Raw genomic sequence first — 21,651 nt, 5'->3', positions numbered from 1 at the left:
AATATAAGGATTTGTGACTTTGAAAAAAAAATTCAGTGGTCTGAGTTTGAGAAAAGTCTCAGTATGATTCAGTTTGATGTTTTTTAAGGCACAAGAGATGAGAAATACAATTCAATTTGATGAGTCTGTGAGCGGATTTTGTAGAACAAGCAGATTGGTGCACGTGACCTTCCTGTGTTCCCTAACCCCGCCCCAGCCGGTCTTCCACATCCTGGGGCGCTCATCTTCCTGAAGAGCCAAGCGTATCACCTGATTCCCTTGCTTAAAATTTTAAAGTTCAAACTATGTAGCAGGCTATGTCGGGTAGTCTGTGACCGGCCCTCTCTCCCAGCTCACTTCTTAACCTCCGCCTCCCTTACAGAACCCATCCACTCTCACCAGACAGGCCTTTGCTACACCTACTTCCTCTGTCAAAATGCCCACCACCACCTCCACCCGGAAAATGCTCTCCCGTTTAAGAGTAAACTCAAAAATCACCTTCTTGTTGAGGCCTCAGGGTACTTCCTCTCGGGCCTGTGGCACTCTGTCCGCCCTTTCACCATAGTAATAATAATCATAGGGAATTGTAACGATCGATTTAAGCACCTATTTCCTGGTGCCGGCCTTAGTGCTGTTGATTGATACATAGTAGGTGCTCCCTAAATAGTTGAAGAAATGAGTCCTTGTGTTAAATACAGCTTCCTGGTCCTCTCAGCACTTTGAAAGTATTCAGAAAAGGAAAAGGAAATGACTAAAGTGTACAGTTTAAACACATCTCTCCCTCTGCCTGGGCACTCCCCCACCCCCAACCCAGCCACTGAGGACAAAATAAAATTGTGACCAGGATCCCAGCACCACGGTGGAGCTGCTTTATTTCTCTTGTTCACAGGGACCCGCCCCGTAATTTGTGGGGCCCAGTACAAAATGGAAATGTGGGGTCGCTTATTCAAAGATTAAGGATTTCAAAAGGTGGCATCAGAGCATTAAAGCAAGCCAGGGCCCTGTTTAAGTGCATCGGTCACACACCCACGAACCCAGCCTGAGTGGCAGTAGGAGAGAGGGAGGCTGGGAGAAATTTTGGATCCGTTTTTTTTGAAGAGTAGCTTTAAAATATGTAGATTTGTTATTTTAAGATTTGGTTTTTCACACACCACTCTTCATAAGATCCCTACAATTGTAATTTGTGTTTAATTTTTAAGTACAGATTCTTTTAAAAAGTTACTTTACATTGTTTTAGGGAAAATACCACATACTCCTCGTTAGTCTTTAAGAAGTAATGCTATGATCCACACCCCACCACTTACCCCTGAAATGAAGTAACACATCATTATTGCATTTTCTCCATTCAATTCCAATATTTGGGGAAGGGTGGCGGTGGGGAGAGGCTGGCTCGCCTTTTGCAGGATTATATCAACATGAAACATCTTTATCACCCCCTGCTGATTTTTTAGTATCTTGTATCATCAGTTCTCCATGAAATTGTATCCAGTCTCTCAAATGTGATTTTATTTCATAGCAATCTTAGTAAATGAGAAATTGTTATATTTAAACCCCAAGTGAACTCTGTTCACCAGATATCACCGTGATGAAATGTTGTTGGTATATGTTGACACTGTAAATGAAGATTTATAAAGTGGTCTTTCAAAACTGAACCACGTTTAAATAGGTAAGCTGACCTGCATGACTGCAAGTTCTCCAGCAGGGGGCAGGGCTCCAGGCCTGCCGCATCCCCAGTCTGTCCCCAGGGGCCTGGCCCACCAACCTGCCCGGCTCCCTCCGTGGGAGAACAGTCAGACCACAGACCATTAGTGACATCGTTTTCCAGGGCCAGAGGGAGTGAGGCTGCCCAAACAAGACCAGTGGACAAATACCAGGTCCTAACCTTCCTAAATTAGAGTTCTCATCTCCTGCCCCCTGTGTGTAGCTATTTCCCTGTTCTCCATATACTTGAAAGCCTGAGAACTTAGGAATACAGCTAAATTCATGAAACAAATCATCATGTTACTCTCCACAGCATAAAATTTTCACCACCCAGGACTACCTGAATAGGTCTGTGTCAGAATTCTTAAACTAGTGGGCTCAGTTTTCTCATCTGCAAACGAGGTAATTACCACCTACTTCATAAGGACCCTCAAAAATTAGCAAGAGAATACACATAGTGACTGATAAGAGGTGTTCCAACTGGTCATCTTGGTTTTGTTGTCTTGAGGCTCCTGTGTTAAGACAAGACAGGGCTGCTGGAGGTAGAAGCAAAACAACTCTCAAAAACACTTCTTGGAGAGAAACATTCACAGGTACAACTCAGACTGGGACACCAGCAGAGCCCAATTTGTACAAGATTGTCTGCAGATGAATCTGCACCTGCCACTCCTCACTTAAGATTCTCTCACCGCGAACAAACATGCATACTCACTCAGCTAAAAACACCTACAACTCAAATACGCACACCAGAACAAATCTAACTGCCCAGAAACAGATAGCTAGCCTCTTAGACATGAACCTTGCAGGATGCACGCTTGTGTGTGTGGTGGGAAGTAAACTGTATACAGACTGAATGGGGCGGCAGAGGGGATGCTGGGCAAGCAGCAAGGTGGGGAGACGGAGCAGACCACAGAAAGCCACCGACTGGGCAAACCTGTGACTTGCAGATGTGGTAATAATATTTTAACAAGATCCAGAGACATTTCATAGCTTGTTCGAATGACTAAAAATATACCTTGTCCTTCTTAATTACTTCACACCATTAAATTGGCTCTCACAAAAATTCCCAGTAAAGGCTATTAATTGTCTCCAGGGGTCAAGTCCAGCAATGGGGACCAAGGTTGCTCTTCTGTGTACAGCTAGGATTTCATGGCTGAGATAGGAACAGTATAGGATAAATCTAGAGTAGTTACTCCTCATTAGCAAGGAAGATGCTTCATCTATGAGGCACTTTTATACACTTCCCGCAAACTTCACCCCACTGAATCACTCCAATAGGAAGATGCTGTGCTTCTAAGGTTACATGGCAACTACTATGCCCAAGACTAAACAAACAGGAATCAAATGAGCAAAAAAAGGCAGTTCAATTTTGTAAGAAACAATATATTTTATTTTTCTGACACCACAGCTCTGGTGAGTGGTTTTGTACCAAATTTAATGGAGGTTACACAGAACGTTTTACGCATGGGAGGGGGAAGAAAAGGAAGGAACCACAAAATTAAGAACAAAAACAAAATCCTGGATAGCTTTTAGCATCTGTTCCACTCCCACATTAATAAAATTCACTTGGGAATTCCTAAGAAAAGGAGAACAGAAAACAAGGTGGGCAGGGAAGGCCATGTTGGGGAAGAAAAGACGAGGGGAAAAGAAGACCGTGGAGCATCCCAAGGACAGGCCTCTCCCTCCAGGAGCCTAGAGACGCCGGGCATGGAAGGCGAGGCTTCATTAGATTTATTTCCCCAAATTAACATGTTGTATTGCAGCTGCCAAAGGGAAGAAGAGAGGTGGGGGAAGCAGGGGTCACAGTGGGGGGCAGGCACAAGGGGAGGCAACACAACCGAGAAGATGGGGAAGGAGGTGGGAGGAAAAACAAGAGAAAAATGTGAAGGTGGGTTTGCAGATTGGGGGAGACAGTGCTGAAGAGCACTTGAACTGGAAAACCGATGTCCTAAGCTTCATTACTTTTTTAAAAAGAAAAATTTCCCCCCTCCCTCACCCCTCGCTGAATTTAGTTCCTTTTTTTGTGCTTTTCATTAATAACTCTGCTCTGAGGTCGTAGTTTGGTTTTTCTATACACTGGAGTTGAAAGAAAATAGTCCAAAGGTCTGAAGATGGATTCTCCACCTAAAGTAAACAGCCCAGCATTCCTGTTCTCCTCTTGTCCCAAAGACTAAAGTCTCTGCTAAAATCCCTTTTACAATATAGTACAGTACACAAAAAAATAAAGCCCAAAGCAAAAAACAAAACCAGAAAAGAATCCTGGGAGAAACCAGTCCAAAGGACGTAAACATACAGAGAACGGTGCAACACATGACCGATGGCAATTCTCAAAGCACGGTTACAGTCCCAAAAGTAGGTGCCATCATGGGATACCCAAGTCCACAAAAATAATTTTTAAAAAATAAATCTTAAAAAAAACACACCTGTTGATTAAATGAATAATTTGTTTTCAGGTAAATTCTTACATTCTCAAGTTCCCCCCCTCCCCTACAGCAGTCCTCTCGTCTCTGTTCTCCTATTGTAGGACCAACAGTCCTCCTGGAACTCCCTCAAAGCAGCTCTCAGGACCTGGAATCTCATCTTGACAAGGATGGGCTCATCCAATCTTAGCAGCTTAAAACATCATGTTTCCCGGGTTGCCAGGTCCTTGGCTAAACCCACCCATGGCCACATCAGCAGCCATGCCCCTGGGCCTCATCTGTGGGGGGATCATGATGTTCTGTTGGGGTCCCATCATGCCCTGCATGGACATCATCATGCCCGGAGAGCCCACAGGCCCAGGGTGGGTGTAGAGCCCAGCAGGCCCCCGATCCTTGCCAGGAATCATGCCCACGGCAGCAGCTGGATTGCTCATCAGGGTGGGCTGGCCGGGCATTGTAGATTGTGCTGGTGACATCATCCGATGGTGAGGTCCCATCATGCCTTGCTGGAGAAAGGCTGGTGGTCTCATTGGGTTGTGGCCTGGCATGGATGGAGCTGTACCAAGAGGGATGTCTGGAGTTCCCACTGGCCCTGGACCTCCCATGCCAGGTAATGCTAGTCCCATTCTGGGGGCTTGTTCGCCCATCATCCCCTGCATGTGTGAAAATCCAGGTCCAGGACCCTGGGGCTGTTTACGACCTGGAACTTCCCCTCGAGGGAAATACTGCAGTGTCTGGCTAGGCTTCTCAGATGGAATAATGCGAGACAGATCAAACTCGGGTATTCCGGTGGCTCCAGGTCGGATGACCTCCTGCAGATCTGGGTCTGTAAACACTGAAGGCATGCTGTTCCCCAGGACAGCAAAGGAGTCGGGACCCCCTGGGCCTCCAGGCTTGCAAAGTGCTGCATCTGCTGAGCTTTGGGGCAGGTTGCTGGGGCGGCCAAGGGGGCCTTCTCCTGGGAAACCCATACCTCCTGGGAAGTTGCCCTGCCCCCCACTGGGGCCATTGTGAGGGAATGGAACCTGCTGTGGAGGAGATTGTACTGGTGGGAAGCCCTGGGGGAAACCCATCCGTCCTTGAGGTACCATTGGAGGCTCCTGGGACCCATGCCCCATGATAGGATTATGTGACATCAAGCCAGGCCCCATTGGAACCCCATGAGGAGGTATGTTGGGTCCCATGGCATTCGGAGAGGGCATCTGATTGGAGTGAGAAAGTGGCTGGGTCATTCCCATTGGGCTGAGGGTTGGCATCGGAACCATGGGGTTTGGACCTGAAATTCGAGGATTCTGTGTATTAATGCCCATTCCTAGAAAAATAAAGATACCAAAGGAATCAACTTAACTGAAAGCAACTCAGAAAAACTATAATAAACCAAATTAACAAAACAATTATTGTGCATCAAATGTGCATGGTACACTGCTAGGAAAACATGTAACACATAACCCCTTCCCTTCATAAGATTACAGTACATTTTGGGGCACACAAACCAACAGCTCCACAAGAAAATATATTGAGTTTGAAATTGTGTGACACCGAGTATGTAGGAGACAGCTACGAAGAAGTCTCCTATGTGAAAAGTTACAAATTAGTATGCAAATGAGTACAGTCTTCTTCATTGGGGACATTTGAAATAGAAGAAAACAATTTGTTTGAATGACTTATGCATAGCCCTTTTTGGAGAAAAAGGGTTAATCAGTCCAAAAATCAGAAATAATGACAAGAAGGAAACCAAACAGGTCTTTAGCAATCAACACTTGGCATTATTCTTTTATATTGGCCTACAGAGAGTGCATTTCAAACTCTAGGTTATGTGAAATGTTAAATAGCTTTTAACAGAAAAGGAAAACACAAGTTTCTACTAGTCTATGGACATTTAAATATTTTGTCTCTCTGGAATTATCACTGGGTACGGTAAGGATGGTGCTGGTCCTAACCTGATTATTATTGCTGATAAATAAAGAGCATTTCTAACAATCAGAAAGGGATTGGAACCAGAAACCCATGGCTAAAAAGTCATGAACTCTTTACTGATCACCTTCACCATCCCAGGTTATTTCCTAGTAAGTGAGCTCTGGGGGCCAAGGGGTGTAAAGTAAAGGAGTAAAGAATGAGTAAGGAAGGGAGAAACTATTACGCTTTAGTCCTAAAGGAAGTGCTTCTCTAGGAAACTGGGGCTTTCCACTGTCTGAAATCCTGTGGCTACTTGTGGTTTGAGGCTGCCCTTCCAGGAAAGTACTTAAGAATGAAAGACATTCCAATCAGCATGTTAAAGAGAAACTGCTTTTAGTATTGCTCCAAGAGGATACCCAGCCCCATCCCACCCAATGCACCAAAAAACAAAACCAAAAAACCACCCAGGTATGCAGAACCATCAGAACTTCTTTAAGGAAACTGTAAGAAATATAAAGAAACCTGCTTTCTTATAAACAGATACTGGATCAAACTAATAAAAATTGTTATTATCTTCCTCTAGTCGAGACACTAATCCTACTTAAATGAACTTAGATGGTACAGCTTTTCAATTTGTTGAACTTCCATCAACTGAGACCTACAGTCATGGAGAAAACATGCAGGAAGTTTCTCTTGTCTACCACTCTCTTCATAGCCTGTCTTCTAGATTTCTTACCTGGCATATTATTCATTGATGGCAAGTTGGGAGAACGAGCTGGAGGGGAGTCGTCATCTGAGCTGGCCACAGTCTTGATGGCATCATGGTATAATGGGGTAGAACTGGGCATTGCAAACTTGGACATTCGAGACATCATAATAGACAGTGGGTTCTGGGAAAGGGTTGGCTCTGGAGGCATGGTATAAGGTGTACTAGAGGGAAGATTTCCAGGGATATTCACAGAGGCCGACTGGCTGGCTGGAGGAGGTGGGGGGCCACCTAGGAGAAGAAAGCAAAATAAAACAAAAATGGGCAGGGAATTAGATTCCTCTTGAAGGCTACTGGGCCTATGATTATGAACTAGCAAGGCCAGGAATGAGACAGGTGAACAGGAGAGTGTTATTAGACCCAGGACACGAATCATCAATCTTCCAGTCAGGCTGTGTGTGTGTGCAGAGGGTGACGGTATGATGCGAAAGTGACGGATCAGCAGATGGGAGGACAAACATACCAAGGATGCATTAGAAATATTAGTGCAAGCTTGGGAAAAACATGGTTTACAGACGATTTCACTCAAAAGAATGTGGAATAAGTGGATCTTCCTGTTGCCAATCACAATTGGCAGAATTGACTCAGGTATTATATGCTATGAAGCCAGACTAGCGATCCAACCCCAGGTATTCACCGCATCACCCTACACATGCTCTTGATTAATTTCCACAACCAAGATGTCTGAACTAAAGAAAGTCTGAGAGGGCTGTCCCAGTACACTGCTTTTGTGAACTGCTACCCAAAGGAGAAACACATTAGCTCATTAGGATAAATCTCCTATCTTATTCTGATTCTAGTCTTTCTCAAGTGGAGACAAAATGGACCTAGTATTTACACCTCAGGGCTCATCTTCCACTGACCACTGGTCTCATTCATAAAACCACCATCATCAAGGAGAACTCTTCCTGGAAGAAAATACTAATAAACTGTAGCTGATCTGTGAGAAACAGTGTCTACCAAGGAGAAGATTTTGGAACCTTCTGTGGTCAACGTGTATTTATGAGAACCACTTAGGCCTCTTTGCAGCCTCTTCTTTGCTAAGGATTACATGCAGAATCTCTTTGGGCACAGGGGCAGCAAAGAGTGGATGAGTCTAGTATATAAAGGAGCCACATTTATCCACTGTTAAGACATTTTATGTCACCAACATGTGCTCACTGTGCAAATGCCAATTATTCTATGAAGTATTTCCCATTTTCCCTCCTCCTCTGAACAGTCCTATCTGACAGATTCTGTACTAACAGCCCATATACCTTTGCTAGGATCAGACACTTGTGCATAATCCCATGGGAGCACTGATTATACCACAAATAATCACTGTCCATCTCGGCAAAGGACCTAGTATTCACACAACAGTGTTCACCTTCCACTGACCACTCTGGTCTTAGTCATAAAACCACTGTCATCAGTGAGAACTCCTCCTAGGAAGAAAACACTAATGAATTGTAGCTGATCTGTGAGAACAGCGTCTACCAAGGAGATTTTGGAACTGCCTCCTTCCTCTGGTTGCATAATCAAGTTAGGATACCAGTTTTCTTAAATAAATCAGGCTTTTGCAATCTCTGGCTACAAGGTGCAACAGTGAAGGTGCAAACATACTGACCTGACTCTACACTTCCCATCATGGCTGGGGAGGCCATGGTGAGGGGTGCTTTATGATTTGGAGGGATCCCGGGACTCTGAAGGGGAGGTTTTGGAGAGGAGGTCCATCCAGGTGACGGGGCAGGAAGTGATGGAGACTTGAGGTGAACAGGCGAAGCAGCAGCGGACCCCAAGACAGGGGGGGACTTAATGGAAGCAGCCGCAGCTGGGCCCGCCAGCATGCCTGCCAGCTGCGATGGAGTCTGGGGGGACTTGAGGTTCCCCGAGGGTGAGCCCAGCATTGGTGACTGGACTTGGCGCATCGTGGGAGATTTCAGAGGGTTAATGCCTGGGGAATGTACCTGGCTGCCTGCCACAGACATATCCAAGGGCTTCCGCCCCAGGCCGCGCTGAACTGGAGGAGCCGTGCTGAGGCTGGCAGGGTTACTGGAAGGGTTGAGAGGTAGTGGTGGCATATGACTGAGCCGGCTGTTAGTCCTTTGGTCGGGCCCAATTGGTTCTCTGAGATTCCGCAAGCCACTGTTGCTGCCTGGACCCTGAGACATGGGAAGGAATGGCCTGGGGCCCATGCTGTACTCTTGCTGAGGGTGCTCTCCGAACGGCAGGGGCACCATCTTCTGCTGAGCGGGCAGCATGTCTGCGCCACCTGGACGTAATTTCATCATTTCCCCGGGGCCCACCCCGGCCTCTCTCATCTTCTGAGGTATCATCTGAGAGCTGGCTCCCATGCTGACGTTTAGACTGACGTCTCCCTTCATCCCAGCAGGAACCATCCCAAACTCCAGTTCCCGACTGGAGCCCATGGGTGGGGGCATTCCCTTTGGGAAGTCACCCCTGGAAGGACTCAGAGGACCCTCAACTGGTATTCGAGGGAAAATGGGATCAGTCCCAGGCTCCATGTGCCGCTGGGAGCTGGGGACCAACCTACTCATCTCCACGCTGGGCCGGATGCCTTCCAGGCTCATTCCCGGGGGGAGACCCAGCTGTTTCTCTGCCAGCTGCTGTTGGAACATCTCTTCAGACAGTCCCTGGGGGTTTGGGAAGCGTTCCCCTCGGCCAGGACCACTAAAGACACCCTGGCCAGGTGGGAAGTTTCTACCATCTGGGATTTTTGGCACATCGTCTGGCCAACTGACTCCAGAAAGCCCGGGTCTAGATGCTGGGTTGGGGACATTTGGCCCCTCCATTTCAGAGTTTATCATTCCTGCAAATCCAGGGAGGCGCATCTGGCTCCCTGGCATGTTAGGGTGGGGAGCCATGCCCCTTGGGGGCAGCGAATGCGGCATGTTGATCCCATCAGCAAATGGCTCTGCACCCCCAGGCCCCCAGCCTTCGCTGGGGGTCATTTGGTAGGGAGGGGGAGGCCCTCGGACCACCCCCCGAGGCCCATGCTGATGCACCATCACGTCCTGGAGGGAGCACTGTTGCACCACGACTTGTTCCTGCTTCCTCCTCTTCTCCTCATAAAACTCCTGCTGCAGTTTCAGCCAAGCTATCTGCTCAGGGGTCATATGATCCAGGTGTTCGGGTCCTATGGGCCCAGACTGGGAGTTCATGGAAGGTGGAACCATTTCATCTGGAGAAAAGGGCACATCTCTATGTCCTTGAGGGCCAAATGGAGCGCCCACGTCTGTCCGGGGCCCAGGTCCCTTACCGAGGCTTTGGGATTGAGCCAGCATGGCCTGTATGGGCCCTTCTGGTTTTTTCTGAGGTCCATCTAATACCCCAGTATTCTGCTGGGGTCCCCCACTTTGTCCTCCTGTGAATTCTTTCTCATCAGGGAAAAGCATACGTTGGATGTCTCTGAGCGTCTGTAAGGAGCGCTCACGGTGCTCCAGCTGCTCCTGAGATAGTCCATCAGGGTTCTCCCCCAGTGTGGGGGGCTCTCCGCCAGACGCTGGTGGAGGTGGGGGGGCTTTGGGATCTGCTGAAGAGCTATTGCTCCCCTGGGAGACAGGGGTCACTGCTCGGTTATTGGGTGTTGAGTTTGGCCCAGTCCCATCTGGGGGCAGTGGAGTGGAGCTGGCAGGACTGCCTACAGAAGGAATCGGTTTATTTTCTACTACAGGACTCTCCCGGTCCAGGGGACGCGGGGGCGCAGCAGGCTTGGGTGCTGGTGCCGGAATGGGTGGAGTTGGCTGCAGTCTCGCATTCTGGGAAGAATTCTGGTCCTGGTTGGCTGGAGCTGGGGGCTGTGGTGGGAGAGGTTTTGGGTCACTCCGAAGGGAAGATATCTGTGTGTTCTGAAGATAAATGAGATTTTAAAAATAATTGGTAAACTGAACAGAAGGGCAATTAAAAGAGCAAGATATGTTACAAAGGACTTGTACCAGTCACAAAAATCTATAGACACTTGCTGTAGAAACTACTCATGTACAACCCCACTTTGGACATGGAGACATTCTGATGTTTTTCTTCCATTTTACAGTCAAATGGCATCTTCTTCCCCATGCTGAAGATTAGGTTGAAAAAACTTTATAAGCATGCCAGGGGAGAGCCACTTTGCCCAAGTGAATACATCTGAGTATCTACTTCGAGGAACAGGTTTGACATCACATGTCTACTGTGTGTCTCTGATTCAAGCAAGGGGAGGTTAGTTTCTTGGTATGTGGGAGGCGGTACCTAACACCTTTTTCTTTTCCCCGAAAGTACAACTGGGTATGTAGACTTCTCATTGCCAGTCAAAAGGTCTGATGCTTTGAAATCAAAGAGAAAGCACCTGTCACTTCCAGCTCCACACTCGACCAGCCAGAGGAAGCCAGGGAGGCTGCTCCATTTCAGTGTCTCCTCTGGCATGGTGACCACCAAAGTGCTCTTCTCCTTGAGTTTCCTGTGACTCTGACATCTCTGGTTTCTATTTGCAGTTGGTGATCACTGATTCCGTATTTGATAAGAATTTGTACATTAACTGGAGTAAGACAATCTATAGGCAGGAAGTGTCCATGGAGAAATCTGAGGCTATCTAGCTCATGGTGTCTCTTGATCTGTTCTTTCCAAAAGATAGATTGCCCTTTTCATAGGCTGACTGCGTATTATTATTTATTAAGGACCAATGCTATACTGAGTCCTGGGTGAAGCACACTCACCTGCAATAGGTGGCACAGGTGCAGTTAAGTGTTTAGAAGAGGCATGTGTTTATGTTCTCAGTCTAAGCCTTGGCCCTGCTGAAAGTACTGAAGAAGGGAGGGTACTGAAGAAGAGAGGGTCCCAGCCTATGATTATCTCAGGGATCCTTCGCCAGCCTCCAGGGAGCCACATGATCCTTTTGGATGTTCATTTGCTCCTACATGTTTCACTTAATCCAGTCTGTATTTGCAAACCCCTAAGGCTCTTACTTACCTCCCCACCTGTTCTCTGGAATGTTCCCTGTGTGCAAATTCGTACACAAATCATTATGTATATTTCTGCATATGAACAGTTTGTGTTCCATAAACACAGAGAGGTATCTGTGAGTGTCCACATTCTGGGAGTGTGTATACAGTGTTTCACTTGCAGGTATCCATGCACATATGTCTGAGGGTATGCATGATCAAAGTGTCTTCCACGTCCCTGGCTCCTTAACTGGCATGTGACGGTCACCTTACTTTTCCTTCCAGTGCCACTTTAGGTTTGTTTTTGTTGGTCAGGTTTGATTTGCTTGTTGGGGAAAAGCACTGACTTATATTACATAAGGTGACCATGATGGAAGAAACAGTTTAGAGCCACCCTTTTCATTTTATGTTTGGAGCAATGGTGATTTGACTATTTCCAATACCTTCCTTAGCTCCTTTCTGGTTTCATTTTAGTAGTGGAGAAAGTGGAGGTGAAAGTGTAGCAAGATCTGTCATTAACTCAAGAAAATGTTGGTTTGAACTGCAATGTAACCTGTGCATTCCAGGACAATATAAATTTTAAATATATATATATTTTTTAAAGTATAAATTAAAATACACATACATTTCAAATATTTATATATGTATCTATCATCTACTCTTGAGTAGTGGAGATGCCTTTGGAATATGAAATTCCTCTTCTAGGTGTAGGACAACCCAAGCTCTGCTATGTCAACAGAGAGAGACTTGGTTGATATTTAACATAGACAGAACATCATCTATTTCATCTTGAATTGCCACTTGAGTCACTTCCTGTCATCTAACTTCCCCCATGTTTAAGACTCCTCCCAGCATTAGATTTTATGCCTCCCTTCAATAAACAGGGCCTGTATATTGAAACTCTTGGTGTCCCCATAGCATTCGGAGTAATGCCTGATAATCCTGGACACAAGAAATATCTTTTGGTTCACTCTGGACCAAGATATAGACCATTATCTTTTGGTCTATAATGCAAGTTATAGACACTTAAGTTCCAGACAGGGAACAGACTAATGTTTACTACAATTTTGGAAATATTAAGCAATTAAAGGCATTCAGTGGTCCTTTCAATTTGAAATAAATATGAATCACATTGAAGTCACCAAGAATCAATCTATAGTATTACCAGCATATACTCCAGTATTGTGGTTTTAGATGTTGTATTTTTCTGTTCTTCAACAAACTTAAGTATTAATTTTTTAAAAATCTGCTCTGTACACAGGGCTTGAATTCAGATTCTCCCAGAGATGTCTGCATGAAGGAAATCCTAAGATGTTGCATCTATACAAACTCCCTTTATATTTTGCACCTTCTCCCTCCTAGTAATTCATCATACACCAACATGCAAGTAGAAAAAGCAAGTGCAGTATATATCTAAAAACCATGCACCACCACAATCAGGTAAAATACCCATATCAATGAAATTCACCATGCAATCCCACCTCTACTGGCACTGTAAAACCTTTTAACCATTATACCATTTCCAAAATGACATACCAGGGGGGCTGTGCTTCTCTCTGTCTTGCTGTTAGAGATGTTCTGGATGTGGAAAGAGACAATAGTTTCAACCTGGCCCTTCAACACAGCTTCTGCTGCTCTGCAAAGACAAAAGAGATGCACACACTCGAACTTGTTTCTTTTTCACTAACTGTAATGCCAAGACACTTTAACCCCAGACTAAACTGAAAGAGAGTGGAAGGGAAAGTTTAAAAAACTACAAGAAATGTTGAATGAGAGGAAATCAAGAGCAACAGGTTTTCATGATTTATGCCTATCATTTACCATCAAACTTCTGAAATGAAAAGATAGCAATTAGCAAATCTCAAAAGAGGCATTAAAATAAAACTGAGATATTCTCCCCCAAACCAATCCACTGTGGTGTGTGTTTAATAGAGAATACTGGCCCAAAATACCAACCTGAGAAGGGAGAACATGAAATCTTACAACACCTAATGATAATCCAAGGCTGTCAAAATTCACTTTGTATCTTAATTTAAAAATCTTAAGTGAAAAAGAAATGTCATAAAACTGTTAAGTAGGGCATATTCCCATTTTTTATATTAAATAAAAATACAATGATCCAGGGGGCGGAGCCAAGATGGCACGTTGAGTAGAGCAGTGGAAATCTCCTCCCAAAACCATATATATTTTTGAAAATACAACAAAGACAACTCTTCCTAAAATACAATGATCCATCCATCCACCAGAAACATATGTGCCAATTTGTTCATAATAGTTATATCATTGAATTCCAGAGATTTTTGTCTTTTTATATCTACGTTTTCCAATTACTCAAAATAGACGTTACTTTTATCATTTAAAAAGGAATACTAAGTTGCAGAAAAGTATATATTGTGCAATCAATCCCTCTTATGTTTTAACAAAGTGTATATGTATTTGTATAAGCACAAATGTTTTCTGGAAGAAAAGCCAAAGAAGCATCATCGATGGTTGCCTCTTGGAAGTGGGGATGAGTTTTTTTATATTTAATTTTACCTCTTTTGTACTATCTTTAAGTGCTAATAACATAAGCCAGCAAAAAAAGGATTAATCTTCAACGTGAGTAAGAACTTAGGTGCCCAAACACCAAAGCCATGCTAATGGCAAGATACAGCTGTCAACTTACTTATTGGCCATGTCAGTAGAAAACACATACACCACTTTGGCAGGAGTCTTCTGAGCAGGTGTGGGCTCAGGGGCAGTAGTCTGGCCATGGGAGGGGGTGGAAGACCTGGGGGCTGTAGTGTTTGATGGGGTCATTGAGTGTGGTGTGTGCTGGGAATCCTGGGACTTTATGTGGTCAGCAGAATTACATTCTGAAAGAATGAAAAGACTCATGTCATAGAAAGAAAAAAACTCTCTTTCTTCTGCCAGCATTTACAGCATTGTTAACACAAACCCACCTTGAGAAGTTCAAGGAGGAAGTACCTTGATAAGAGGAAGCTTCTACTCATAAAAATACAAATATGCTTCTCCCTAAATAACTAATTATAAACCACTCTTCCCCCAACTCCTTACTTCTCTAGTACCCATCCCTCAGACATGTCCCTCCTTCCTGGAAACCTTTTTGGAGCCTCATAGATTGGACTGGATGGCCTTGCTGGTTCAACCCATAGCTCCCCATTTCTCATATTTCAGCATTCATCACATTTTATTGTTAACTGTTTAATGATCTGCTGCCTGGGTGCACTCAAATCCATGAGGACAGCAACTCTGTCTGTCTCGCTGACCCTGGCACCCCCAGCACCCATAACGGACCTCCCACAAACACCTGTGGGAAGGAAGGATAGACAGGGAATGATCACCCAAGTTTTCATTTCTAATTTGGGTTGGTGAATCATGCTTCCACTCCTTGAGTACCAACTTCATGTTCTGGCCCACAGTTTTTAGACTGGGAAGAAAAAAGCCTAAAAGCCCAACGGTTGGTCCCATACTCCCTGGCTTGCTCCATTTTAGCACCTACCCAGTCTCTTATCACCTGTAGCCACTCATTCCTGCCACACTGGAATTGGCTCTCACAAGCCTAGTGCCACATCTTGTATCTACAACTCCGGCATAAAACCAAGTCTTGGAGAGTTAATCTGGTGGAGAAGAGGAGGAGATGCCAGAACCACCACCCTGGAGGGGCCACTGGCATGAACCAGCTGGAGCTATGGGCTCAATACTGAGGCACACACAGTGTAGAGGCCAGCAACAATCTCTCTCAGAGCATGGGGAGGGCCACGGAACTCCCCACCGTCACCCCTGGAACTCCTGCCTCCTCAAGAGCAAGTATGCCTCAGCAAGGTGATCCCAAACTACCCTTCAGTTAGCAGATAGATGGGAGAAGAGTTCCATCTTAACTCTTAGTTCCATCTTGAACTACACAGATCTTAAACCTGATGCCTACTGCCCCCACTTGCTGCTCTTAGGTTCTCCGACACCCACGAACATCGGAGGCCTTCCCTCAGAATTCCTACTTCCCTGAGTCTCAAAGATCTTATAGACATACCTTTAATGTCAGAGTCATCGTTTGGAGTCCCAGGATCCCTCTGATCAAAGGAGTCGGCGGAAATACTTCTCTCCCTTTTCCCCTTGCCCTTGGCACCATTTCCAGCCCCATTCTTCAGCCCCATGCTCCCACCTGGGCCAGGGAGTGCTTTAGGGGTATGGCCCCCACTCTTGGAGTCACAGGGGGATGGCTGGGACTGGCTGGCTGAGCCCCCCTGTTTACCCTGATTGGAGAATTTGGAATCCAGCTGGGGGTTTCCAGATGGGGACATCACTGTAGGGGGACGGACCATCACCTCCTGCTTTGACTTAGGGCTACTAGAAGAGATAAAGAACAGTGGGAAATCAGACACTGAATATAGCTGGTCAGCACACATCAGGGAGAAGCAGTTTCTACCCTGGGTCAAGCAGACGTGAAGGACTAAGTAAGTACCCCACCTTTACCTCAGCTACTTGCTTGTTCCCTCTACCCCTGCTCTCATCTCGGAACTATCCACAGATAGGCTGACCAAGCAGAGCAGCCTGCCGGCTCTCAGGATCCCCAGAGTCACAGGGGGCCCATCTCTAGGGCTTCTGTCAATAAAGGACAATGGTTTCTATGTACATAGAGAAATGACTCTCACACTAAGACTAGCTCAGAATAAACAGGCATCGTTAAGATCAAAATACTGCCCACCCCCATGGCTGATGACAAGGAACAGCTGTGATGAGAGCCTAACTTCCCTGCTGGAAAATACTAGCAGGTCCAGGAGAGTGAGGAAGCCAGCTGATGACTGGCAGGTTAGGGAAACCCTACTGGATAAAAAAAAACCCCATCAAGCAGTATCACACCACAGCAGGTACATGAACCAGTACCCCCAGGGGTGAGGGAGAAATTCTTTTAAAGTACAGAGTTAAGTACTGTGGAACAGAGGAAAAAGGTTCACAGTAGGAGTCTGGGGGGTACTGTTTTAGTTATAAGACCTTAGGCATCCTCACCATTCTGGGCCTCATCTTCTTCTTTGCCAAATATAGCACATTGTACTGGGTGGTCTTTAAGGCCTTTTTCTTTGTGCTTTGGTGAGGGGCAGAGGTGGTAAAGAGGAGCAGTCGGGAGAATGATGGACAAAAAAACCACAAAGGAAAACTCTTAAAAGAAACTCTGCGCTGTGGCTTGTTTGCTGCACTATCACTATTTACTTGTCTGTGGTCTCTTCCTTTCCCCATCTGGGTTTCATCAGCTTCTAATTCAAAATATCATTCACCAAAGGGCGTTTGTGGTCTACCTGTGACATCCCCACGGGGCAGCTGGGGTAGGCACCAGCCCTATTAGTTACCTCTGTGTGTTTCCTGATGGAGAGCTCCTCACTTTAGGATTACTGGAATGCATTGATTGAAATCCTGAGCTTGCAGTCACAAACAGGGACAGGCTCACCGAGTTCCTCTCAGGCTGCAGCAGAAATTGCTGCTGAAGGCAGCAGCAGTGGGCCACTGCTTGCTGGGTGCGTCCCTTAGTGCTGGCCACCTGTATGCCTTTTTCCTCTTTGTTTTTCTCTGCTGTGGAAGTAGGTCCTTTCCCCTTGCAGGTCCAGCATCCTCCGGGTGTGTGCCTCCTGCTGCCAAAGGAAAATCTCGCATCTCCAGGGCACTCTATGGGAAAAGGCCACCCAAAAGAAGTTGGGAGCAAAAACAAAGACATAAAACACCCTTACAACAGGATCAACGTGAAAGCACTAGCCAGCATGGAACGCAGCGGCTGATCATTCCCAGCTTCCACCAGGGTTAAAGGGAAGGGCGATGCTCACATTCTGGCCAAAAGGCTCTGGTGCTAAAGCAGCTGAAGACTGACTAAGACTTTCTGCCAAGCCTCCCACCCAAGTATCACGTACTAGGTGTTCATAAGCAGATGAGAAAAACACTTATCTTTAGCCATATAGTCTCCCTTACATTTCTCTATTTCAGAATACAAAACCCTCTGAAAACCTGCGTTTTCCTTTTCACAAAACAATGCTTTGAAACCACTGGGTACTCCAAGTCCATAGCAACAATCTGGTGTTTCCCCTCTGGTGGCAAACAATGGCACTGAGATGTAGCAAGCCCGTCCCAATTTCAAACTGTGAAACAAATTAATCTGTGTTTATATTCTCAGGGCCTCAGGGTGGGGAGACATTAAAGAGGTACTTCTGAAATCAGCTATTGCGCCAATGCCAGATACAATCAGTTCTGTCCCCTGACTTCTATGACCTTTCTATTAAATTATGCTGAGTATGTATCTTGTGTTCTCACGACTTAATGACAGGGACCTTAGGCATGGGTAAGCATGGGAATGATCCATAATGTTGAAGGTAAAAGAACATCTCTGAAGGCTAAGATAGTTTTTGAGCCAATTTGCAAGGCTAATTTGAAGCCTAACAGTCAAGACAATACTCCCCAACCTAGCCAGAGAACAAATGAGGAAGGTCTTTATTGAGAGAAGTCTAGAGGAGCTCAGAGAAAACCAAGATACACTTCCAGTCACTGCTCCTTCCAGGGTGGCACGAAGGGGTTGTATTCTAACCCCTTAACCCTCACCTCCCTCCTTACCTTCCTGTATCTTACCAATGGGTTATAGGACTGAAGAGGAGGCTATCAGATGCAGGACTAGTGATTAAAGAGTGAAAGCGAGTTAGAAGTAGCTCAGGTGTTACAGCTTTCATAAACTTTGAGAGACTTAAGAGCTGGACTAAAATGAGGAGTATCATTGTATTCTAGGTATTCGCACTGAGTATGATCATTGTCAAGTGTTAAACGTCTATTTCTTCATTTAGATATCTGCAGTAGTCCCAGCTACTTTACCTGAGACGTGAAAGGACTTCATGGAAGTTGTGAGTACAGACGATTACATTCTTTTCTTATTAAATGAAGGAGTCAGGAAAAAGAACTAGAATAAACCTTACAGAGTGTTTCTATGTCGACCTTAGGAGAAAGCAGCCTAAGAAACCATTTTAGTCTAGATTATATTTAAGGTTGTATTTTTATACCCCACCACCTTCAGCTTTTTTTTTTTCTTTCCGTTTAGACTATAAAATTGATTGTGGTTGTCAAGTTCACCACACACAATCATAAACCATTTTGTGACCTCTCACTAAGCATCAGGATTCACTGGTGAAGAAGAAATAGCAAATGAATCTTGCCTGGACAAAGCCATCAGAAAACATTTACCCCAGGAAAGGAAGAGAAGTTACCACCTATATAGTCCCCTTCTGTAACTTCTAGTACTTTCTGTCTGCATCACACATTCTAGCCTCAATCATATGTTGTATTGAATAATCCTATGTGTATATTTTATTTCCCTATAAGACTATGTTCTTTGAAGACAAGAACCTTATTCTAAAGTTCTTTGGTTTTTCTCTGACACTAAAGCATGATATATTAAGACTATGGTTGAACCCTCAGTGACTTATTCAGCTGCCTCAGAGCAGAAACACCTGGCATTTGTGTTGTACTCTTCTTCCAAAGAACTCAGAACATATTATGAATACTAAATCACCTCAATCTGCCAGGCATTTTTGATGAGCTGGTAGCAAAGATTATTTCTAATACTACTTCTGGGAGCATTGAACACTTTTACTTTTAAAGTAGCTCTAAATACAGTTTCTAATTTTTCACGGACTCCCTCCCCACAAGTATGGCCATTCAAGGGAGGGAGGCAGGTCCATTAGGAGACAGGCGCTGAGGCCGAGAGACCTGGCCAGCCGGGGCAGACCCTTTGCCTGGACCCCACAGCAGGCCCCTGCTGATTCACCCAACTTTGATCAATAGGCATTTTACAGATGAATGGGCGGAGCATGCACATGGGCGTGGCTTCTCCCAGGTTTCCACTCCGTGCTCTCTGACCAAACTCCTTCCTCTAAGCCATCTCATTACCATTACTTTATGGGTGGGCAGAAAGCACAGGACACTGAAATAAGCATGTGGGCTCACCTAATGATGTGGAACAAAATCAAGGTTTTTCAACCCCTGATCCATGGGAGTTGTTGAAATAAGTCACCCTCACTTTAGCCTTTCTAACACTAAAAATAACCAAGCAAAAAATCTGCCAAGCATTTAATCATATAGCTCCAAAGAATAAAATCAGGCTCTTCAGCTCCTACATCTGCAGGTCTGAGCTCAACTGTTCACCTTTAAGGACTGGAAAAGAACCTCCACAGAATGGTTAATTCCAGCCAGAGAAAGATTTTCTTTCCCTGAGTATAACTAAATTTCCCAGCTCTAAGATCTACTTACACAACGTTTCTCTCTTTTCTTCTTAAATAATCTTAATATTGTTACTAACTAGCTGTCCGGCATTCTTCTGAGCACTGTTCACACATATTAACTCACTCACAACCCCCCGAAGGTACTACTACTAGACCTATTTTAGAGACAAAGAAACAGGCTCTGAAGTGCTAAATAATTTGCCCAAGTAAGCTGGGTGGTACCCTAGCCAGCCATTCCTGGGAAGTGGCACAGCGGGAACTCAGCCAGGCCCACTGGCTGTGCTCCGTCGTCGTTACAGTGCCTGGGAAATCGGGGCCAGGCTGCACAGGGAGCTGGTGTGCCTACAGTGCTTAGCGGCCCAGGGTGAGCATTCAGTTAACAGTACTAGGACTACTACCGTTCTGTAGGGGAGCACTCGCCTATCCTGCTGATGTCGTTTCATACCTTCTCCACCCCCAACTATCACTTTCCTTTTCTCCCTCCCATCTCTCAGAGTGCCTGGTCTTGCCCAGGACTTAACAGGGAGACAAGAAGTCACCAGGCAGAATGCCCTCACCACCAACTCTGCAAACTTCATTTCATTAGTACCTCTCCCCTCTTTCTCCTCTATTACTGAAATAGAGAAAAGAAGCCCACTTTTCCCCAAAGGTCAGCCCCACTGCTGGTGGTCAGGCCCCAACCCTTCCAGCTGAGCACTCCCACTCTCTCCTTTGGCCATTGCCTCAAGCTCTGCATCTCCTGGATATTTCCAATCAGCATTTGGACATGCTGTGGTATCTTTCAGCTTAAAAATATATTTAATAATAAAGCAAAAGAAGCCCAGCTCTAGCATTCGATTCCCCTTCAGAGCCTAGTTTCCCCACAGTTGACAAGACACACAGTCGTCACCTCCTTGTTTGCCATGCACCCTTAAGCCATTTTAAACCAACTTCTACCCCCAGATCAAAGAATCCACTGTATTGCCTAAGGTCACCACTGGCCACTTTCTAACTTCATCTTACTCCTTCTCTTAGATTTGGCCAGTTGATCACTTTCTTCTTAAATCTCTCCTCTCTTGGGTTTCCATAACACCACACTTTCCTAGTTTTCCTCCTACCTCCCCAGTCATTCTTTATCTGCTTCCTCTGCTGGCCCCTTCTCTACTCAACAATTTAGAGTTCCTCAGGACTCCACCCTTCCCACTTCATTCTGTAAGTGGTCTCCATGCCAATAACTCCCGATTTCACATCGCCAGCTCAGATTCTGCTCTGCAGACTTTATACACAACTGCCAACTTGACATTTCCCTAGATGTCTCAAACTTAACAAGATCAAAGATGAATTCTTCATCTCTATATAGCCTCCCTCTCCAAAGTACTTTTCCTTCAGTCTTGCACATTTTAGTAAATGGCATCTCCATATACCCAGCTGTTGATGCTGGAAATTTGGGGGTCATTCTTGACATCATCTCCCTCATCCCAACCCTCCAGCATTTAGTTTGAATATCTTCACTGAATAAATGAAATCTTAGGTTCAGTGTTTCTTCTTCAGAGGAAGGATACCTTAATGCTACCAATCCACTACATGACATTCTCCACTGTGCTCTTCATAACATCCTATGTTTTTCCTTCACAGAACTTTTCATGTTTTCTATTATGTTTATAATTATATGTATTTGTGTAGCATTCATCTCTCTCACTAGGCTCACAGAAGGCAGGGACCAAGACTGATTTGTTTATCCCCATATT

General features: G+C 45.3%; 2 protein-coding genes across 7 annotated transcripts in view; both read right to left on the bottom strand.

Annotated features, from left to right (window-relative positions):
- Positions 1–3,042: 3,042 nt before the first annotated feature.
- Positions 3,043–17,214, bottom strand: BCL9 (BCL9 transcription coactivator). Of its 3 annotated transcripts, none has more exons than XM_057500628.1 (7): positions 17,024–17,214; positions 15,709–16,025; positions 14,344–14,533; positions 13,215–13,314; positions 8,369–10,610; positions 6,733–6,993; positions 3,043–5,412 (listed from the first exon to the last, which is right to left on the bottom strand). In XM_057500628.1, the coding sequence occupies exons 1-7, from the start codon at positions 17,074–17,076 to the stop codon at positions 4,295–4,297; spliced, it is 4,281 nt and encodes a 1,426-aa protein (XP_057356611.1). In that variant the 5' UTR covers positions 17,077–17,214; the 3' UTR covers positions 3,043–4,294. The 3 variants fall into 3 exon arrangements, with proteins under 3 accessions (XP_057356611.1, XP_057356612.1, XP_057356613.1); XM_057500629.1 differs by having other exon boundaries at positions 3,043–5,376; XM_057500630.1 differs by having other exon boundaries at positions 15,931–16,025.
- The window catches only part of LOC130683411 (uncharacterized), a 73,732-nt gene continuing 69,198 nt past the window's right edge, over positions 17,118–21,651 (bottom strand). For all 4 annotated transcript variants that reach the window (XM_057500634.1, XM_057500632.1, XM_057500633.1 and 1 more), the window contains one exon: positions 17,118–17,336. In XM_057500634.1, coding sequence (XP_057356617.1) covers positions 17,118–17,324 — 207 coding nt within the window. In that variant the 5' untranslated portion in view covers positions 17,325–17,336. The remainder of the gene's footprint in view (positions 17,337–21,651) is intronic.

Source organism: Manis pentadactyla, chromosome 4 (genome assembly GCF_030020395.1).
Source record: "Manis pentadactyla isolate mManPen7 chromosome 4, mManPen7.hap1, whole genome shotgun sequence".
NCBI classification, from domain to species: domain Eukaryota; kingdom Metazoa; phylum Chordata; class Mammalia; order Pholidota; family Manidae; genus Manis; species Manis pentadactyla.
The sequence above is the reverse complement of the archived record's forward strand: the minus strand, read 5'-3'. Positions and strand labels throughout refer to the sequence as shown.

Coding starts and splice junctions, on each gene's coding strand:
- BCL9 (XM_057500628.1), bottom strand. CDS start 17,076: ATGCATTCCAGTAATCCTAAAGTGAGGAGCTCTCCATCAGGAAACACA. Junction 6,994..8,368: donor GATGGGAAGTGTAGAGTCAG/GTCAGTATGTTT, acceptor TTCTTCTCCTAG/GTGGCCCCCCACCTCCTCCA. Junction 5,413..6,732: donor ATCAATGAATAATATGCCAG/GTAAGAAATCTA, acceptor TTATTTTTCTAG/GAATGGGCATTAATACACAG.